At 37.8% G+C, this 16,291-nt stretch overlaps 1 protein-coding gene across 1 annotated transcript in view; it reads right to left on the bottom strand.

The window, feature by feature from the left end:
• Nucleotides 1–12,317, bottom strand: part of MSANTD3 (Myb/SANT DNA binding domain containing 3) — a 164,042-nt gene extending 151,725 nt beyond the window's left edge. Inside the window, 1 exon segment of the mRNA XM_053715766.1 lies at nucleotides 12,298–12,317. Coding sequence (XP_053571741.1) covers nucleotides 12,298–12,317 — 20 coding nt within the window.
• Nucleotides 12,318–16,291: the final 3,974 nt, after the last annotated feature.

Below are 16,291 nucleotides of genomic sequence, written 5' to 3'. Positions count from 1 at the left end.
ATATTAACTTGGTTACATATTTTTGAATAAATGTTCCAGAGGGAGCAGAACAAATGAGTAGTATTATTTAGAGACCGGAGGACTGAACAAACAAGATATGTAAGATTTAGCACTACAAAAAAAAAGTTAACATGCAAAGAACCAATAATTAATTATACATTAAATTGTACTTCACTGACTTAGCAATAACTAATTCAGATGATTTTAAAAAAGGGACATTGTACACTAGATTTTTCTTTGCATAAACTTTTTGTAGATCCATTTATATAGCCCATTTTTGTAAATATGTATAGTTTTGCTTATTTTTAAACATGCTGATTTTCAGACATCTAACCAAGCCCCAAAGTTTTAGATTTATGCTGATGTCTGCAGACTCCTGTTTGTATAAAGGGTCTTCATATGCAGTGGGGGGGGGGGGGGGAGGGGAGGAGTGTATGGTCTTACTGCTTTCTCTGCCCATTTCAGTGGGTATCCCAGCCTAACCTCATCAATAGTGCTAAAATAGGAGCTTTTTAGTACATTTTTAAAATGTTTCATACTGGATTTTTATATCAGTATCTGTACATATTCTTATTTATAGTAGTGTATATTAAATGCAGAAATGTGGTGTATACGGTCCCTTTAGTTTTGGTAATCAATGCATTTGTGCAGAACAGTGATTACTTTATAGATTACTAGTCAGGCCTTGAATATTGTGTACAATTCTGGAGACTATACACATAAATGGTACACCGTCTAAAAGAAAACAAAGACTTCATGATATTAACCCCTTTGTGGCAGAATAATAGTGAAACCCTATTTGTAAAAATAAAATTGTGATCGCAGATCCTGCTAGGCACGCCCCAGGCCGATCCTTGCCTACGTCAAAGAGGGAAGCTGCAGGACGCCGTATATGGTAGGACGTTCCATGTCGTCCTAACGATGTTAAAGCCCATCGCTGTTAGGACAACATGGAACATCCTAACGGCGTAAAGGGGTTAAAGAGACAGTAATCACTTTGGATCAAAATTATTAAATATGCATATTAAAACAACTATGCAATATACTTGAATTCAAAGGAAAGGGGGCAAAATAAATAATGAAAGGGACATGAAAAAACTTTTTTTTTCATAATTCTTTCCTCATTTACTTCTTTTATCAGTACTGGGAGCTAGTTAAACACATTGGGTGTGCCAATGACAATAAAGACATAAATATGTTGCACCAATCAACAGCTAGCTCCTAGTAGTGCATTATTTCTCCTGAGCCTACCTATGTATGCTTTTCAATAAAGGATACCAAGAAAACTAAGCAAATTAGATAACAAAAGTAAATTAGAAAGTTTTTTTTTTTTTTAAATGCATGCTCTGAATCATGGAAGTTTAATTCTAACTTTAAAGGGATATTAAACTAAAATGTATTTAATTATTCAGATAAACCATGTAATTTTAAACACCTATCCAATTTATATCTGATCTAATTTGCTTTGCTTCTTTGTATCCTTTGATGAAAGGCACAACTAGGAAAGCTCATAAGCTGGGCTCTAATTGCAGGCTACACATATATTCCGCCTGTCACTGGCTTACTGATGTGTCCAGCTACAATAATATATAATATCTAATATGCACAGATACGGATATACAAATCCAGTATAAAACCGTTTAAAAACTTACTTAGAAGCTCTCAGTTTAAAAGGCTACTGGAACACCCACTGCAAGTAGGAAATAGACCCCCCCCCCTTCCTCTGCATATGAAAAACCTTTTACACAAACAGGAGCAGGTATACATCAGTATTCTCCTAAAACTTTGGGGCTTGGTTACGTTTTGAAAATCAGAGCAATGTTTTTTAAAAATAAGCAAAAACTATACATTTCTTTTTTATTTTATTTTTTTAAACTGTATGGGCTGTATAAATGGATCATCTACAAAACATTTATGCAAAGAACAATCTAGTGTATAATGTTCCTTTAATGTCATTTTCCAGTCATAAAAAACGGAAAGAGCACGATAGGATTCACAAGCCTGTTCTTGCCACATCTCTCTCCCCAATTTACTGTTTCAAGTCTTATTGTTTCTGCTGAAGCCAAACAATGGTTTGTTTTATTAAAATAATGATAGTGGCAAACCCTGTCACTTCCAGAATCCTTTTTTTTTTGCACTTTTATATCACTAAAGATGAAGACAGACATATTTTTGTACATAAAACAAAAAAGCAGAAGAGCGCAAAAGACACATCTGAGTGTAGATGGTAGGTGAAATATAACTTCACTAGCCCCCACTATATGAGTGCTACTTACTAGAGAATAATCTGTATCAGTCGCATCTGTTGTACACAACCATGCCGTTAGTCCTACTTCGGCGTCTGACGTGTGTTGAGCCCACCTCCTTCTGACCGCTCACAGCTGATCCGGTGTTCGGCTCCCAGGCAATCCGACTTTACAGCTGTTTCCAGCACAGCCGTTGTATGGAAAACCAGACTTAAATTTTCACACAATGTTAGTGTACCTCTTAAATGGAATAAAGACCCATTGCTAGGCTAAAGTTTGGTGATCCGTGTATTACGGTATAAATACTTTAATAGATAAAAATAATTTTTCAATCAAGCGATTCCCAGCTCATATACCTCTATAAATAGTTACAGAGATAATAGCCTCACAGAAAGACTTGTGTGATTCATATATTATAAAACAAAACAAAAACTGCAAAACTCAACGTACGTTTCATGTCCTCCCTTGGACACTTTTTCAAGAGTACTCTCTGAAAAAGTGTCCAAGGGAGGACATGAAACGTACGATCAGCTGTGAGCGGTCAGAAGGAGGTGGGCTCAACATACGTCAGACGCCGAAGTAGGACTAACGGCATGGTTGTGTACAACCGATGCGACTGATACAGATTATTCTCTAGTAAGTAGCACTCATATAGTGGGGGCTAGTGAAGTTATATTTCACCTACCATCTGGTTTTTTGTTTTAGTGCATTTCTCAAGTCTGTGATGGGATTATCATTAGTGGGAGCGGCAAAAGTTTATATCTTAATAAACTTGAAACGGACATTCAACCCTTTTGAGTATTGTGCATACAAAGAAGAAATTGGGACTTGGTACTATACATTTATTGTGCTATATCCATATCTGTCATTGTGTATATGTCCATTTGTTTTATTGATGGTAATATCCTGCAATTACATTTTGTGACATAGATTAGAGGGGTAATTTTAGCGCACCTTAGCACTCTGTTATATCTCTTATATTTTTGTACATACTAAGCAATTCCAGAACAAACAGAATTTAATAAGTTGTGATGTACTTCTTAGTAAAGGTTGTCTGAGATCTACCTGTGTGTAGTGCAATAGTCTTTCTATAATTGTGGTGTACAATATTTTTTCTCAAAATATATTTAAAGGGATATCCCGGTCAAAATTTACATGCACGTAGATGAATTACATGTTATAATAGAAACATACATCTATTGCCAAAAATGCTTCTAGTAAAAGTTATTGCCGTTTTTGTGTTAATATTTCTCTCTGCATGTGAAGGATCGCTGTACATTCGCAGTGCACCAGCATTTTAAATACTGCAGCTGCTCAGAGTACCAGTGGGGCTTGTATCATGTCAGCAATTAACAAATTGTGTCATTACCAGATGATATAAACACCTTAGGCTCTCTGAGCAAGAGCTGTGTTTAAAAATGCTGGTGCATGGTGCATACTGAAATACACATTGAAATAGCTATAGCTTTTATTAGAAGCATTTTTGCTAATACATGAATATTACAAAAATGCTTCTATTCAAAACTGAAATACATCCATGTAGATTCCAATTTTGACTGGAATATCCATTTAAAGGGGCATACGTGTGTAAAAATAGAATGCTCTTTTTGGCTAAAGTATTGTATTTTAAAAACAAAATCACTTTTTACCATGTGTTTAACCCATCTGATAAGATTTAACTCATAATTAAAATGTTGTACAGTGAGCCAATCAGGAGCAGAATACATACAGGTGAAACTCGAAAAATTAGAATATCGTGCAAAAGTTAATTTATTTCACTAATGCAACTTAAAAGGTGAAACTAATATGAGATAGACTCATTACATGCAAAGCAAGATAGTTCAAGCCGTGATTTGTCATAATTGTGATGATTATGGCTTAAAGCTCATGAAAACCCCAAATCCACAATCTCAGTAAATTAGAATATTGTGAAAAGGTGCAATATTCTAGGCTCAAAGTGTCCGATTCTAATCAGCTAATTAAGCCATAACACCTGCAATGGATTCCTGAGCCTTTAAATGGTCTCTCAGTCTGGTTCAGTAGGAATCACAATCATGGGAAACACTGCTGACCTGACAGTTGTGCAGAAAACCATCATTGACACCCTCCATAAGGAGGGAAAGCCTCAAAAGGTAATTGCAAAAGAAGTTGGATGTTCCCAAAGTGCTGTATCAAAGCACATTAATAGAAAGTTATGTGGAAGGGAAAAGTGTGGAAGAAAAAGGTGCACAAGCAGCAGGGATGACTGCAGCCTGGAGAGGATTGTCAGGAAAAGGCCATTCAAAAGTGTTGGGGACTTTCACAAGAGTCACCACACACAGATGGATCCTGGACATGGACTTCAAATGTCGTATTCCTCTTGTCAAGTCATTCCTGAACAACGTCAGAAGCGTTTTTCCTGGGCTAAAGAAAAACAGACCTGGTCTGCTGCTCAGTGGTCCAAAGTACTCTTTTCTGATGAGAGCAAATTTTGCATCTCATTTGGAAACCAAGGACCCAGAGTATGGAGGAAGAATGGAGAGGCACACACTGCAAGATACTTGAAGTCCAGTGTGAAGTTTCGACAGTCTGTGTTGATTTGGGGAGCCATGTCATCTGCTGGTGTCGGTCCACTGTGCTTCATTAAGTCCAGAGTCAACGCAGCCGTCTACCAGGAGATTTTGGAGCACTTCATGCTTCCTTCTGCAGATGAGCTCTATGGGGATGCTGACTTCATTTTCCAGTAGGTCTTGGCACCTGCCCACACTGCCAAAAGCACCAAAACCTGGTTCAATGAGCGTGGGATTACTGTGCTTGGATTGGCCAGCAAACTCGTCTGACCTTAACCCCCATAGAGATTCTATGGGGCATTGCCAAGAGAAAGATGAGAGACATGAGACTGAATAATGCAGAAGAGCTGAAGGCCGCTATTGAAGCATCCTGGTCTTCCATAACACCTCAGCAGTGCCACAGGCTGATAGCTTCCATGCCATGCCGCATTGAGGCAGTAATTGCTACAAAAGGAGCCCAAACCAAGTACATACAGTATGCATGCTTATACTTTTCAGAGGTCCGATATTGTTCTACAATCCTTGTTTTATTGATTGCATGTAATATTCTAATTTTCTGAGATTGTGGATTTGGGGTTTTCATGAGCTGTAAGCCATAATCATTACAATTATGACAAATCACGGCTTGAACTATCTTGCTTTGCATATAATGAGTCTCTCATATATATTAGTTTCACCTTTTAAGTTGCATTAGTGAAATAAATGAACTTTTGCACGATATTCTAATTTTTCGAGTTTCACCTGTATGTATAGACAAACCACCTGATGCGTGAATTTCACTACATACTGAACCCCTTTGCAAGTAATAAAAAGAGCGTAATAGATTAAATTAACAATAAAATAGTCTAACCAAAAAAAATGTATTTTATTTTTACAATTTTCATAAGGGCATATTATTAGAGCAATCTGTGGTTTAAAAAAAAAAAATTATCACACAATCTTGTGCGATATTCTGGTCAAAGCCACAGATAGGCACAATCTACTTTTGTAATAAATGTTCTGCCTGCTACTATACTCTTGGTTTCCACAGTACAATAAATAGGCATTACACAAGAAACTGGTTTCATAGGTGATCTGAAAATGATTAATCCCATATTACACATTGTATATCATTTCTTATACCTTAATGAAGATGACTGTAAATTATCAATATATTTTAACCTTTGACTATTTTTCCCTTTTGAAAACACCCTTTATATTTAAAAATCACGCTTCTACACAGTAGTTATTTAAAGGGACAGTATACACCAATTTTCATATAACTGCATGCAATAGACACTACTATATAGAAAAATGTCACAGATAATGATCTAAAAAGCCAGTATAAAACCTGTTGAGGTAGTCTGGGACACCCACTGAAAGGGGCTGGGTAAACAAAAAGATCAGACCCCGCCCCCCCTGCATATGAAAAGACAGATAACATAAACAGGAGCCTGCAGGAGTCTGTAAACACGCGTATACATCTGGTACTGTGGGGCTTGGTTAGGAGTCTGAAAATTAGCACAATGTTCTTAAAAAAAATAAGCAAAACTATACATTGTTATAAAAAACCACTATCAGGTGTGCTATATAAATGGATCATCAACAAAACATTTATGCAAAGAAAAATATAGTGTACAATATCCCTTTAAGCACAATTATTCAATTATTTCCCATTTTAGTGTGGTATACAGTCTGTCAGTGCACTCTAGTGTGTCATACAATCTAATCACACCTATTTTGCATGTACATTATATTAAGAATTTTATATTCTGAGAAAACTTTTAACCTTGCATAAATATATATATATATATATATATATATATATATATATATATATATATTATTTTTTTAACTCTCCCATCTGATTAGTTAGTATACCAGCTTTCAAAAAAAGCCCTTTTCACATACATAAAAACACCAGTTGCCTCCTTCCAGCTATATACTAATCTGGATTGCAGGGCACAGCTCTGGATATGAAACCAGCATGACCAATAAGATTAGATAGATAGATAGATAGATAGATAGATAGATAGATAGATAGATAGATAGATAGAGGGGGTTAGGTAGATTGAGTGTGGGGGATGGGGCATAAAAATCTTAGGGAGGGGTGGTGGAATATAAACAAATCAATAATAAGTGCAGAGATGTCAGGCACACAGCATTCATCATCATACCAAGCTTCAGGGCATCAGGGCTAGGGTGAGGGCCTCCTCCAAATCTTGGATCCTCTGCGTGTTGCTGTAGTGTGAGCAGGACCTGCCTGGACAAAGAGCTGCAGCTGCACTCAGCAGACACTCAGCTCTGATCACAGAATATCAAATTTAAATGATCCTTTGTCCTTTCATTGGTTTTTATTCCGATCGTCCCTATCTTTGAGGCTTCACTGTCGTATTGTATTATTTGTATTTATTCCTGCACCCTCTAAGAACAAAGGACAAGCTGAGTCCTTCCTCCAGAGCTAGCTAATTTCCCTGCCATTTGAGGCTCTTCAACCTGAGTGCATGCATAAGGCCTTCCTCCCAGAGCTGCCAGGTTGCTGTATGCAAAACCCGGACTGGATTCTCTGGATGGTTGACTCAATAGCGCCACTGTTTACCACACTGTGACAAAAGGATGTTTTGCCTTAGCCAGTATTAAGCGCATTTTATTGAGTTCGTGTTATATTTTATTAAGGAAATAAAGGCAAAAGTAGTAATGTAGAATACTTATTGATGTAGAATAGTCTGTTTGCAAATGTACTTTTTGAGATGGCTAACATAAACAGAAGGCATATAAGAAAAAAGCAAGATATATGTTGCTGTAAATATTTTTAATGAAGCTTTAATATATATAAAAAAAAAGGAACGCAGAAATGTTGGTCTACTTTTAATACAAAAGATACATACACAATTATATGAATAAACATAGTGCTATTAAGGTTGCCAGATGCCCAGTATTCAACTGGACAGCAGTATTTCAGCAGACTGTCCAGTAAAATCTAGGCAAAATTACTGGGCACTTAAATGTACATTTTTTAAAGCGTAACGATGTGTTAAAGGGACAGTCAACACCCAGGAAAACTTTATCCCATACCTTAAATCCACCCAAAAAAATGCGCCTGAGATTGCACCACATCCCATCTTCAATCCCACTAACATTATGTGTCTAATCTTCGAAAGAACATACAGTTTTCAGCGCTAGATATGACCGCCAAACTCCCCCCACCGTTATGTAGGAGGCTTCTTCTTAAAATCATCTGCCATTCAGAATCAAATACTCATCTAGATTCTTTACACGCGTTCACGGATGCACTTTCTATTTCTAATAGCGAGAAGACTAAAATTATAATGCGCATTAGCAACAGAACAGCTTCCCTGTGAACGAGGATTAAATTAAAATAAGAAGAGGATGGAGGGGGAGGAGTTTGGTGGCCATATCTACCAATGAAAACTGTATGGGCTTTCGATGATTAGACATATAACGTTAGAGGTATTGAAGATGGGATGCTGTGCAGGCGCATCTTTTTTTGTGGAAGGTATGGGATAAAGTTTTCCTGGGTGTTGACTGTCCCTTTAATGGCACCCAAGAAGGGTAAAAACACTCTTTTGTGCTACTGGCAGTCATGTAAGTGTTAAAATGAGGTGTGTTAAAGGGATAGTATACTGCAATTTTTTCTCCTTTTATTTTTTGTTTCCAATTAGCCATTTCACCTGATGGGGTGTATTATATTGTTTACATATAGATCATTTACCTTTATTTTGGAATTTGAAATAGTTTTTTTTTGGCTTTGGCATCCCTGCCTATACTGAAAATTCCAATATTTAAGGGGACATGACACCCAAATGTTTAAGCACTTGAAAGTGATGTAGCATAGCTGTAAAAATCTGACTAGAAAATATCACCTGAACAACTCTTTGAAAAAAGGAAGATATTTTACCTTAACATTTTTTATGTATTCACACCCCATTGTAAAGAAAAATTAAGCAGCGGATCAGGATGCTAGTCCCAGGACTTGCAAGGGAGTGTCCATCTGGCATGTGCAGGCACAGTCATGTTATTTCCCTACTCAGGTTAAGGAAGTTTACTATGAAATATCTAGAAATTTCAGTGACATTTCGTGAGATCACAGAAAAGCATGACCTCAGCACTGCTGAGTGGCTGTTTGTTTTTTGTTTGTTTTGTTTTTCTTTCAACTTGTAGCTGGACAGCAGCTGAAGTATAACTATTCACAGAGCACTTACTATTGTGAGATGAAGACATTTTGAGGTAAAATATCTTCACTTTTTATATAGAGATGTTCAGGTGATATTTTCATGTCAGCTTTTTACAGTTATGCTGAATCACTTTCAAGTGATTTAGCATATAATAATAATAATAATTTGCGATTTATATAGCGCTTTTCTCCCTGTGAGACTCAAAGCACTTTACAAATATACTGTACCAACATAAGACATAAAAGTTAGGAGTTTCTGAAGGTCAGATAAGCGGACTGAATGCCTGATGGAAGAGGTGGGTCTTTAGCTTTTTTTTTAAAGTCTGTAAGGACGGTGCCTCTCTGATTGCGCACGGTAAAGAGTTCCAGAAAGTAGGGGCAGCGTGGCAGAATGCTCTGGAGCCTGAGTTTGTCCTTATTCTTGGCACTGAGAGGAGGGATGTGTTGTCTGACCTAAGTGAACGGGATGGGATGTAGGGTGTCAGGAGCTCTTTCAGTACTCTGGGCCTTGGTTGTTTAAGGCTTTGAAGCTCAGCAGGCCAATTTTAAAATATGTTCGCCATTTAATTGGAAGCCAATGCAGGGAGTGGAGAACAGGTGTTATGTGGCAGGAGCGAGTTTGATTGGTCAATAGTCTTGCTGCTGCGTTTTGTACTGTCTGAAGACGATGGAGTTCTTTTTTTGGGAGGCCCAAGTAAAGTGCATTGCAGTAATCTAGCCTAGAGGATACAAATGCATGGATTAATGTTGGCATATCATCCGGTGGAATTAAGTGTTGTATCCTGGCTATGTTTTTCAGATTAAAGTAGGCAGATTTTATTACAGAGGAAATCTGCTGTTTAAAAGATAGTCCAGCGTCAATCAGCACTCCGAGGTTTCGTACCTTTGCTGAACTAACGAGTTCAGAGCCTCCAAGCTCCAGGCCAGTTGGGTGATCGTGGGATATTTTTGATGCCCGGGGTCCCCTCACCAAGAGTAACTCTGTTTTGTCCGGGTTCACTTTGAGACAGCTAGCATTCATCCATTCTATGAGGTCTGTTAAGCAACTGTTTATGCGGCATGCTGGGTATGTAGTATCTGGAGCAAAGGAGAAGTAGAGTTGTGTGTCATCAGCGTAACAATGATACCTTAGGCCATGTCGGCCTAAGATATGATTATATGTAATCATATGATATGATTATAGTAAAGCCATGTAAACATAGCCAGCAGAAGAAATTACACTTCCAGGAGGAATAATTAATTAAATTATAATTAAGTCTAAGTACTGAACTTTGGTATACAGACATAAAATAAGAAAGCATGTGTGTGTATAGAAAGTGATAACATAAGGAGATCTGACTTGCCTACCACGTGCACTACAAGTTGTCCAGTATTTTTGCAGAGGACATCTGGCAACCCCTACTGTTTGGAGTGAAAAAAAAAAAAATAACATAAGTTTGATGGAGTAAAACATAATGGAGTTGAGTTAATTAGATATAATAGTCAAAATTACATATCATGTCATTTTAATTTTGAATAGAATGATATTTGCAAAACACTTGTATTAGTTAAAGCATGCAATTTAAAAAATAATAATAATAATATACTTCTATATTTTACTTCATTCTCTTAATAAACTTTGTTGGGAATACCTAGGTAGGTTAAAATGCATGTACCTGGATCACTATATGGCAACAGGTTTGCAAGTATGTTATTCATTGTGCTGTTATCTAGTGCTCATAAGTGTATAACATTGTGAAAAGCATTCTTGCAAAACTGCTGCCACATACAGTAGCTCTCCACATACATAGACACATCCTACATAGATATGCTCTTCAATAAAGAATACTATGAGACTTGAGTAATTTTGTAATTGAAGTGTATTGTATGCTGAATCATGAATGAAACAAGTTAGATTTTATGTCCATTTGAGATCATCAGTGTACGTATAGATTGTTGCTGATCAAAAATAAAATCGACACAATTAGAAAAGACATCTCCTTTGCTCAACCCTCAAACCCAGACCTCCTACCCACCCCTTCTATTAACAAAACTTTTTGCTACTTTCCTCCTGTAACAGAGGAAGAAATATCCATACTTCTATATTAAGGTCATATCACAACTTGCCCACTTGATCCTATTCCTTCATTACTTCTTCCCTCTCTTTCCGCTTCTCTAACCCCTGCCCTAACTCATCTCTTTAACCAGTCTCTTACCACTGGAAAATTTCCTGACACATTCAAGCATGCGTCAACACCAATCCTAAATAAGCTGTCGCTTGACTCCTCCTTCCCTTTAAACTATCAGACATTCTCTTTGCTTCCCAAATTATTGGAACAATTGGTCTATAATCGCCTAACTCAGTTTCTCTCAATTAATTCCTTACTTGGTTCACTAACACTCAACAAAAACCACTCTCACTAAAGTATTAGCTACAGCAATGGGACTCTACTCCTTAATAAATCCTCTTAACCTACCCACTAATTTCGGCACAGTTGACCATCCTCTCCTCTTAAAAATCCTACATTCATTTGGCATCCGTGACACAGCCCTCTCCTGGTTTGCTTCATATCCCTCAAACCGCTAGTTTTCAGTTTCCTTTAACAGCATATTCTCTGACCCTTTGCCTCTCTCAGTTGGCGTCCTGCAAGGCTTTGTCCTGTGTCCCTTGCTTTTCTCTCTCTATACATCCTGACTTGGAAAACTTATATCCTCCTTTGGGTTCCAGTACCACTTATATGCTGATGATACCCAAATCTGTCTTTCGTTTCCTGATATCTCTCCCTCTTTACTCAACCGGATTACCTACTGTCTGCCTACAATTTCCTCATGGATGTCCTTGCACTACCTCCAACTCAATCTGTCTAAAACTGAGCTGCTTTTTATACCCCCTATTCGAGACATCTGATACCTGACATTTCTCTGACAGTTGGAGACTCTATTCTCAACACCTTACGTCAGGTCTGCTGTCTAGGGGGTCACACGACTCTGAACTCACATCCTGCCATGCACACCTACGCAACATTTGCAGAATTCGACCTTTCCTTATTCCAGAAACTGCAAAAATACTAATTAATTCCCTATATTTGTCATGCATTGCCTATTGCAATCTACTTCTAAAAGGCCTTTACAAACTCCGCCTCTCCTCCCTCCAATCTTTTATGAATGCTTTAGCTGGACTCATCCACCTAAGTCACCAATCTACATCAGCTGCCCCGCTCTACAAGTCCCTACACTGGCTCCCCATACACTCCAGAATACAATTTAAAGTATTAACCCTAACTTATAAAGCACTCAACAACCTCACTCCTGACTATATTTCCTCTCTCATCTCCAAATATTCTCTTACCCGTCCTCTTTGATCAACATATGACCTACATCTTTCCACTGAATATTCAAACTCACAGTACCAGTATATTATTTAAGATACAATTTTAACACAATTTTAAAATGGTGGCCGTGTTGCAGTGCATTTTGTAACACTATGGATATTTATATCTTTAAAAGTCAAAAATATACTTTCATGGTTGAAATAGAGAATGCATTTTTATAAATATTATTACATTTACATTGTATCCTCTGCTGAAAAGTATAACTAGGTAGGCTAAAGAGCAGCAAGGTACTACTGGTAGGTAGGTAGGTAGGTAGCTGGTTATTTGTTGCCTTAATCGGTGCTCAGCTACCTCCCAGTAATGCATTGCTATTCTGAAGCTGACTTTATCTATCTGTTTAATCCCTTTACAACAGTTAAACACATATAATATTTTATTATTGCACTAATTCTTGCATACGATACACAAAAGTTTTTTTATTTTTACGCTTTAATGTGACTGTACATTTAGGTAATGATTTATGTAATAATGCCACTGGGGCAGGATCACCACGAATAGAAATAAAGCCACACACCTTGTTAAGCTCTAAAGCAATGGTATGTGTACCCCTGGGGTACCTGGGCCAGATTTAGGGCCACAGTGAACTATCACAAGGAAAATATGCCATGGTGAAATGTGCCAGGTGTGTTGTTTTATATGCCATAATGCATTGTTTCTCACCTTTTTTTTCTAGCAAGTACCCCAACAGGCATAAATATTTCCTATAAGTACCCCAAATGCACATAAATATTATTAGGTAAGAAAAAAAAAAACTAAAATGCCCAGGAATGTGGGCAAAAGTTAATGAAATGGTAAGCACTGAGGACCCCTTACCAAAGCTCCAGATACCCTCAGGGCTACGTGTAACACAGGTTGAAAAACTAGGCCATAATGAAATGAGTGTGATATTATGCAGGTCATGAAGTAAGAAGAATAAATGGGATAACATGAATATTACTTCCCTCATCATATGTTTTTTTCTAATGTAAGTGACATAGTATCAAAGAACTATATGGGAGTTGTGATGTGTGTTCTCTATAAGTTACTTAGATTTCTTTATTATTTGCAGCTTAAATATTTCTAAAGATTTGCTGCATCTGCACTTAGTAAACTTAGATTTTAAAATCAATTCATGAAAAAAGAAAACTATATCTGGGGGGTGTGGCTAGGCGGCGGCCATGAATGGTCGCAACATCTGTGGCTCCTAAAGGGATCTGCTCAATCCGACGATTTAAGCAGTAATTCTGCACCATCCATTGACATATAATACCTTTTTGATTAGTTTGACAAGTACAGCATCGTACTACTTTAGTGTTGCAGAGCTTATGATCTATAGGACCCAGATCTGATCCGTTGATATCATAGGCGGCGGCGGCCTGCACACAAGATCCCAACTCTCCCCCCGTAACTGGAGTACAACAGTCTTTTATAGACTGCTTATTTTACTACAGAAGGGAGCCAGTCTTCCAAACAATCCAAATATTTGTGTGCTAAGGGAAACTGTACAAATATTACTCTACAAATGGAGGCCCTAGACATGTGGGAAAGCAAGATGACGCAGTTTATACAGGATCACTACCGGAGCCTAGTGAAAGACCTATCCAAACTACCCTTCAGACCCGGAATTACAGACACACAGAGGGAAGATAACTGCGATCCTCTATCTCCACGATTAGACTTGACCGACACAAAGTCTCCTAACCACTACAGTCAAATAGGTAATCCCTATTATATGCATGTGGAGCCCTTACTTATCCGGGAGTGCAGCCAGAGGAGGTGTGCTGATGAGGAGGACCCGGCGAGCATCTTGAGGCTTGCATCTAGCCGTTGGCAGAGTGGACCGGAGCCTGAGACAAAGACGGTGTTCATTGTAGTTTTAACAGAAGCAACAGACCCTCCATGTGACACCCGAACGATGAGAGCAGAAATGCCCAGGAAACAGAGAGAGATCCTCATAGGAGATGCGACTCCAAAATCTCCTAATGTAAACGGAGGGACCAGTGTTCCTCATATACTCCGACCTGAGGTAAAGAATGGAGACTCGAACAGGAGTAAGAGGTATTTTGCCCACAGTAATAGGGGCTTAGTGTCAGACAGTTTGACACCGGACTTTGACTCAGTAGACTGTGTCATGTGGAACTGCAGACTATTTTGTCCAAACTTCTCCGTAACAATATCTGTACATAAACGAAGGCTTTTTGACCCAGGAGGCAAGGTTCTGTTTCCCAGCTCCTTGATATGTTCGGCATAAAAGAGAAACATAGCCACGTTAGAATTATAAACCCCAGCTGTGATCCTGTGCGAAAATAAACATGGAAGCTGACTTTGTTACAACATGCTTTGTGGGGTAGATTAAGATTGCAAATGACTGCTCAATGACTATATACACACAGTTCTTGTTAACTACTGTTTACAGCTATTGCTTTATAGTATGCTTTGTTTCTTCCCCTAGGAGGTATTAAGTTTAGTGGCTAACATTACTTCTCAACTTGTTCAATGTGCTGTTGCTGTGTTGCCAGCGGCCGGGGCGAGGCGGTACAGCATATCAGTTAACACAGAGATAGGTAATATATAAGCCCATTGATTTGGTTCTAACTAGTGTAAACTTGGGTTCTTAGCCACCAGAAATACATTGAAAACAATAGAACCACAATGCTTAGTTGTAATCCATTAGACATAGGTCTTCTGTACTAGATATGTTTACCAGCAAACGTTGTTTCTATCTCCCTACAGTATCTCCTTTGCAGAGCAACTTGCTTTAATATTAGTACCTCTACACGGCTGTGGTATATAGCTCCCCACTATGATGTGAGTAATATAACTCCTTCCTGCCTCTCACTTCCTAACTACTAGTTAGGGGATAACTGCTTAGCAGTTATTTACCTAATGAGCAATAAACTATCCCCTTATATCTAAAATATCTTAGTCTCACTGAACTAGTCCCCCAGTAAGACTTGACTACATGAGACATTCTATTCTATAATAGAAGCGGCTCCTCATTTATAATGGGTATGACAATCCTAGACTAACAAATCTCCCTGCGGTAATGAACATCTAACCTAGCTATATCCGATACAAGAGACAAAGATAAGTTCAGCAATGTGGTTCGCTTTCTTATAGTGACTTTTAGGGCCCTTATGTGCTACCTTCTATCACTATGAACAAAGCCATAGGCTGCTTGACAAACCTCCTAAGGGGGACAGGGGGTATAATACAAACGCCCTTGAACTTCCCTGTAAGGGTCCAGTTTGCATGTGTTCTTCCCCAGCAAATTTAGCTGATATATCCCTGTTAACCCTCAACAATACAATACTCCCCAAATAATCTTTTTTTTTTTTCTTACGCTGGTTAACTCCCAACATATGCATATTTTCCTTACTTAAAGGGACATGAAACCCAAATTTTTTTTTCATGATTCAGATAGAGAATACAATTTTAAACAACTTTCTAATTTACTTCTATTATCTAATTTGTTTCTTCTCTTGGTATCATTTGCTGAAGTAACAGCAATGCACTACTGGTTTCTAACTGAACACATGGGTGAGCCAATGACAATCGGTATTTATATTCAGCCACCAATCAGAAGCTAGAACCTAGGATCTTTACTGCTCCTGAGCTTGCCTAGAAAAAAATTTCAGCAAAGGATAACAAGAGAAAGAAGCAAAATAAATAATAGAAGTAAACTGGAAAGTTGCTTAAAATTGTATTCTCTATTTGAATCATGAAAGAACATTTTTGGGTTTCATGTCCCTTTAAGGTCCAAAGAGGCCTACTTTAAGATAATCCTCCCTTACTATAATACTAACTACATTGGAGGTCCAAAAGTGGCCTCATCCGTTTTAAGGAGGAGATAAAATCAAGGTTTCAATTTGTTACCATCTGTGACACATTTAAGCAATTGTTTAGACTACAGATAATATTTATGTGTTTTATATATCTGTCATAATGTCTGTAATTACTTATACATTTGCC

The sequence above is a fragment of the Bombina bombina genome, chromosome 5 (genome assembly GCF_027579735.1).
Source record: "Bombina bombina isolate aBomBom1 chromosome 5, aBomBom1.pri, whole genome shotgun sequence".
Classification (NCBI taxonomy): domain Eukaryota; kingdom Metazoa; phylum Chordata; class Amphibia; order Anura; family Bombinatoridae; genus Bombina; species Bombina bombina.
The sequence above is the reverse complement of the archived record's forward strand: the minus strand, read 5'-3'. Positions and strand labels throughout refer to the sequence as shown.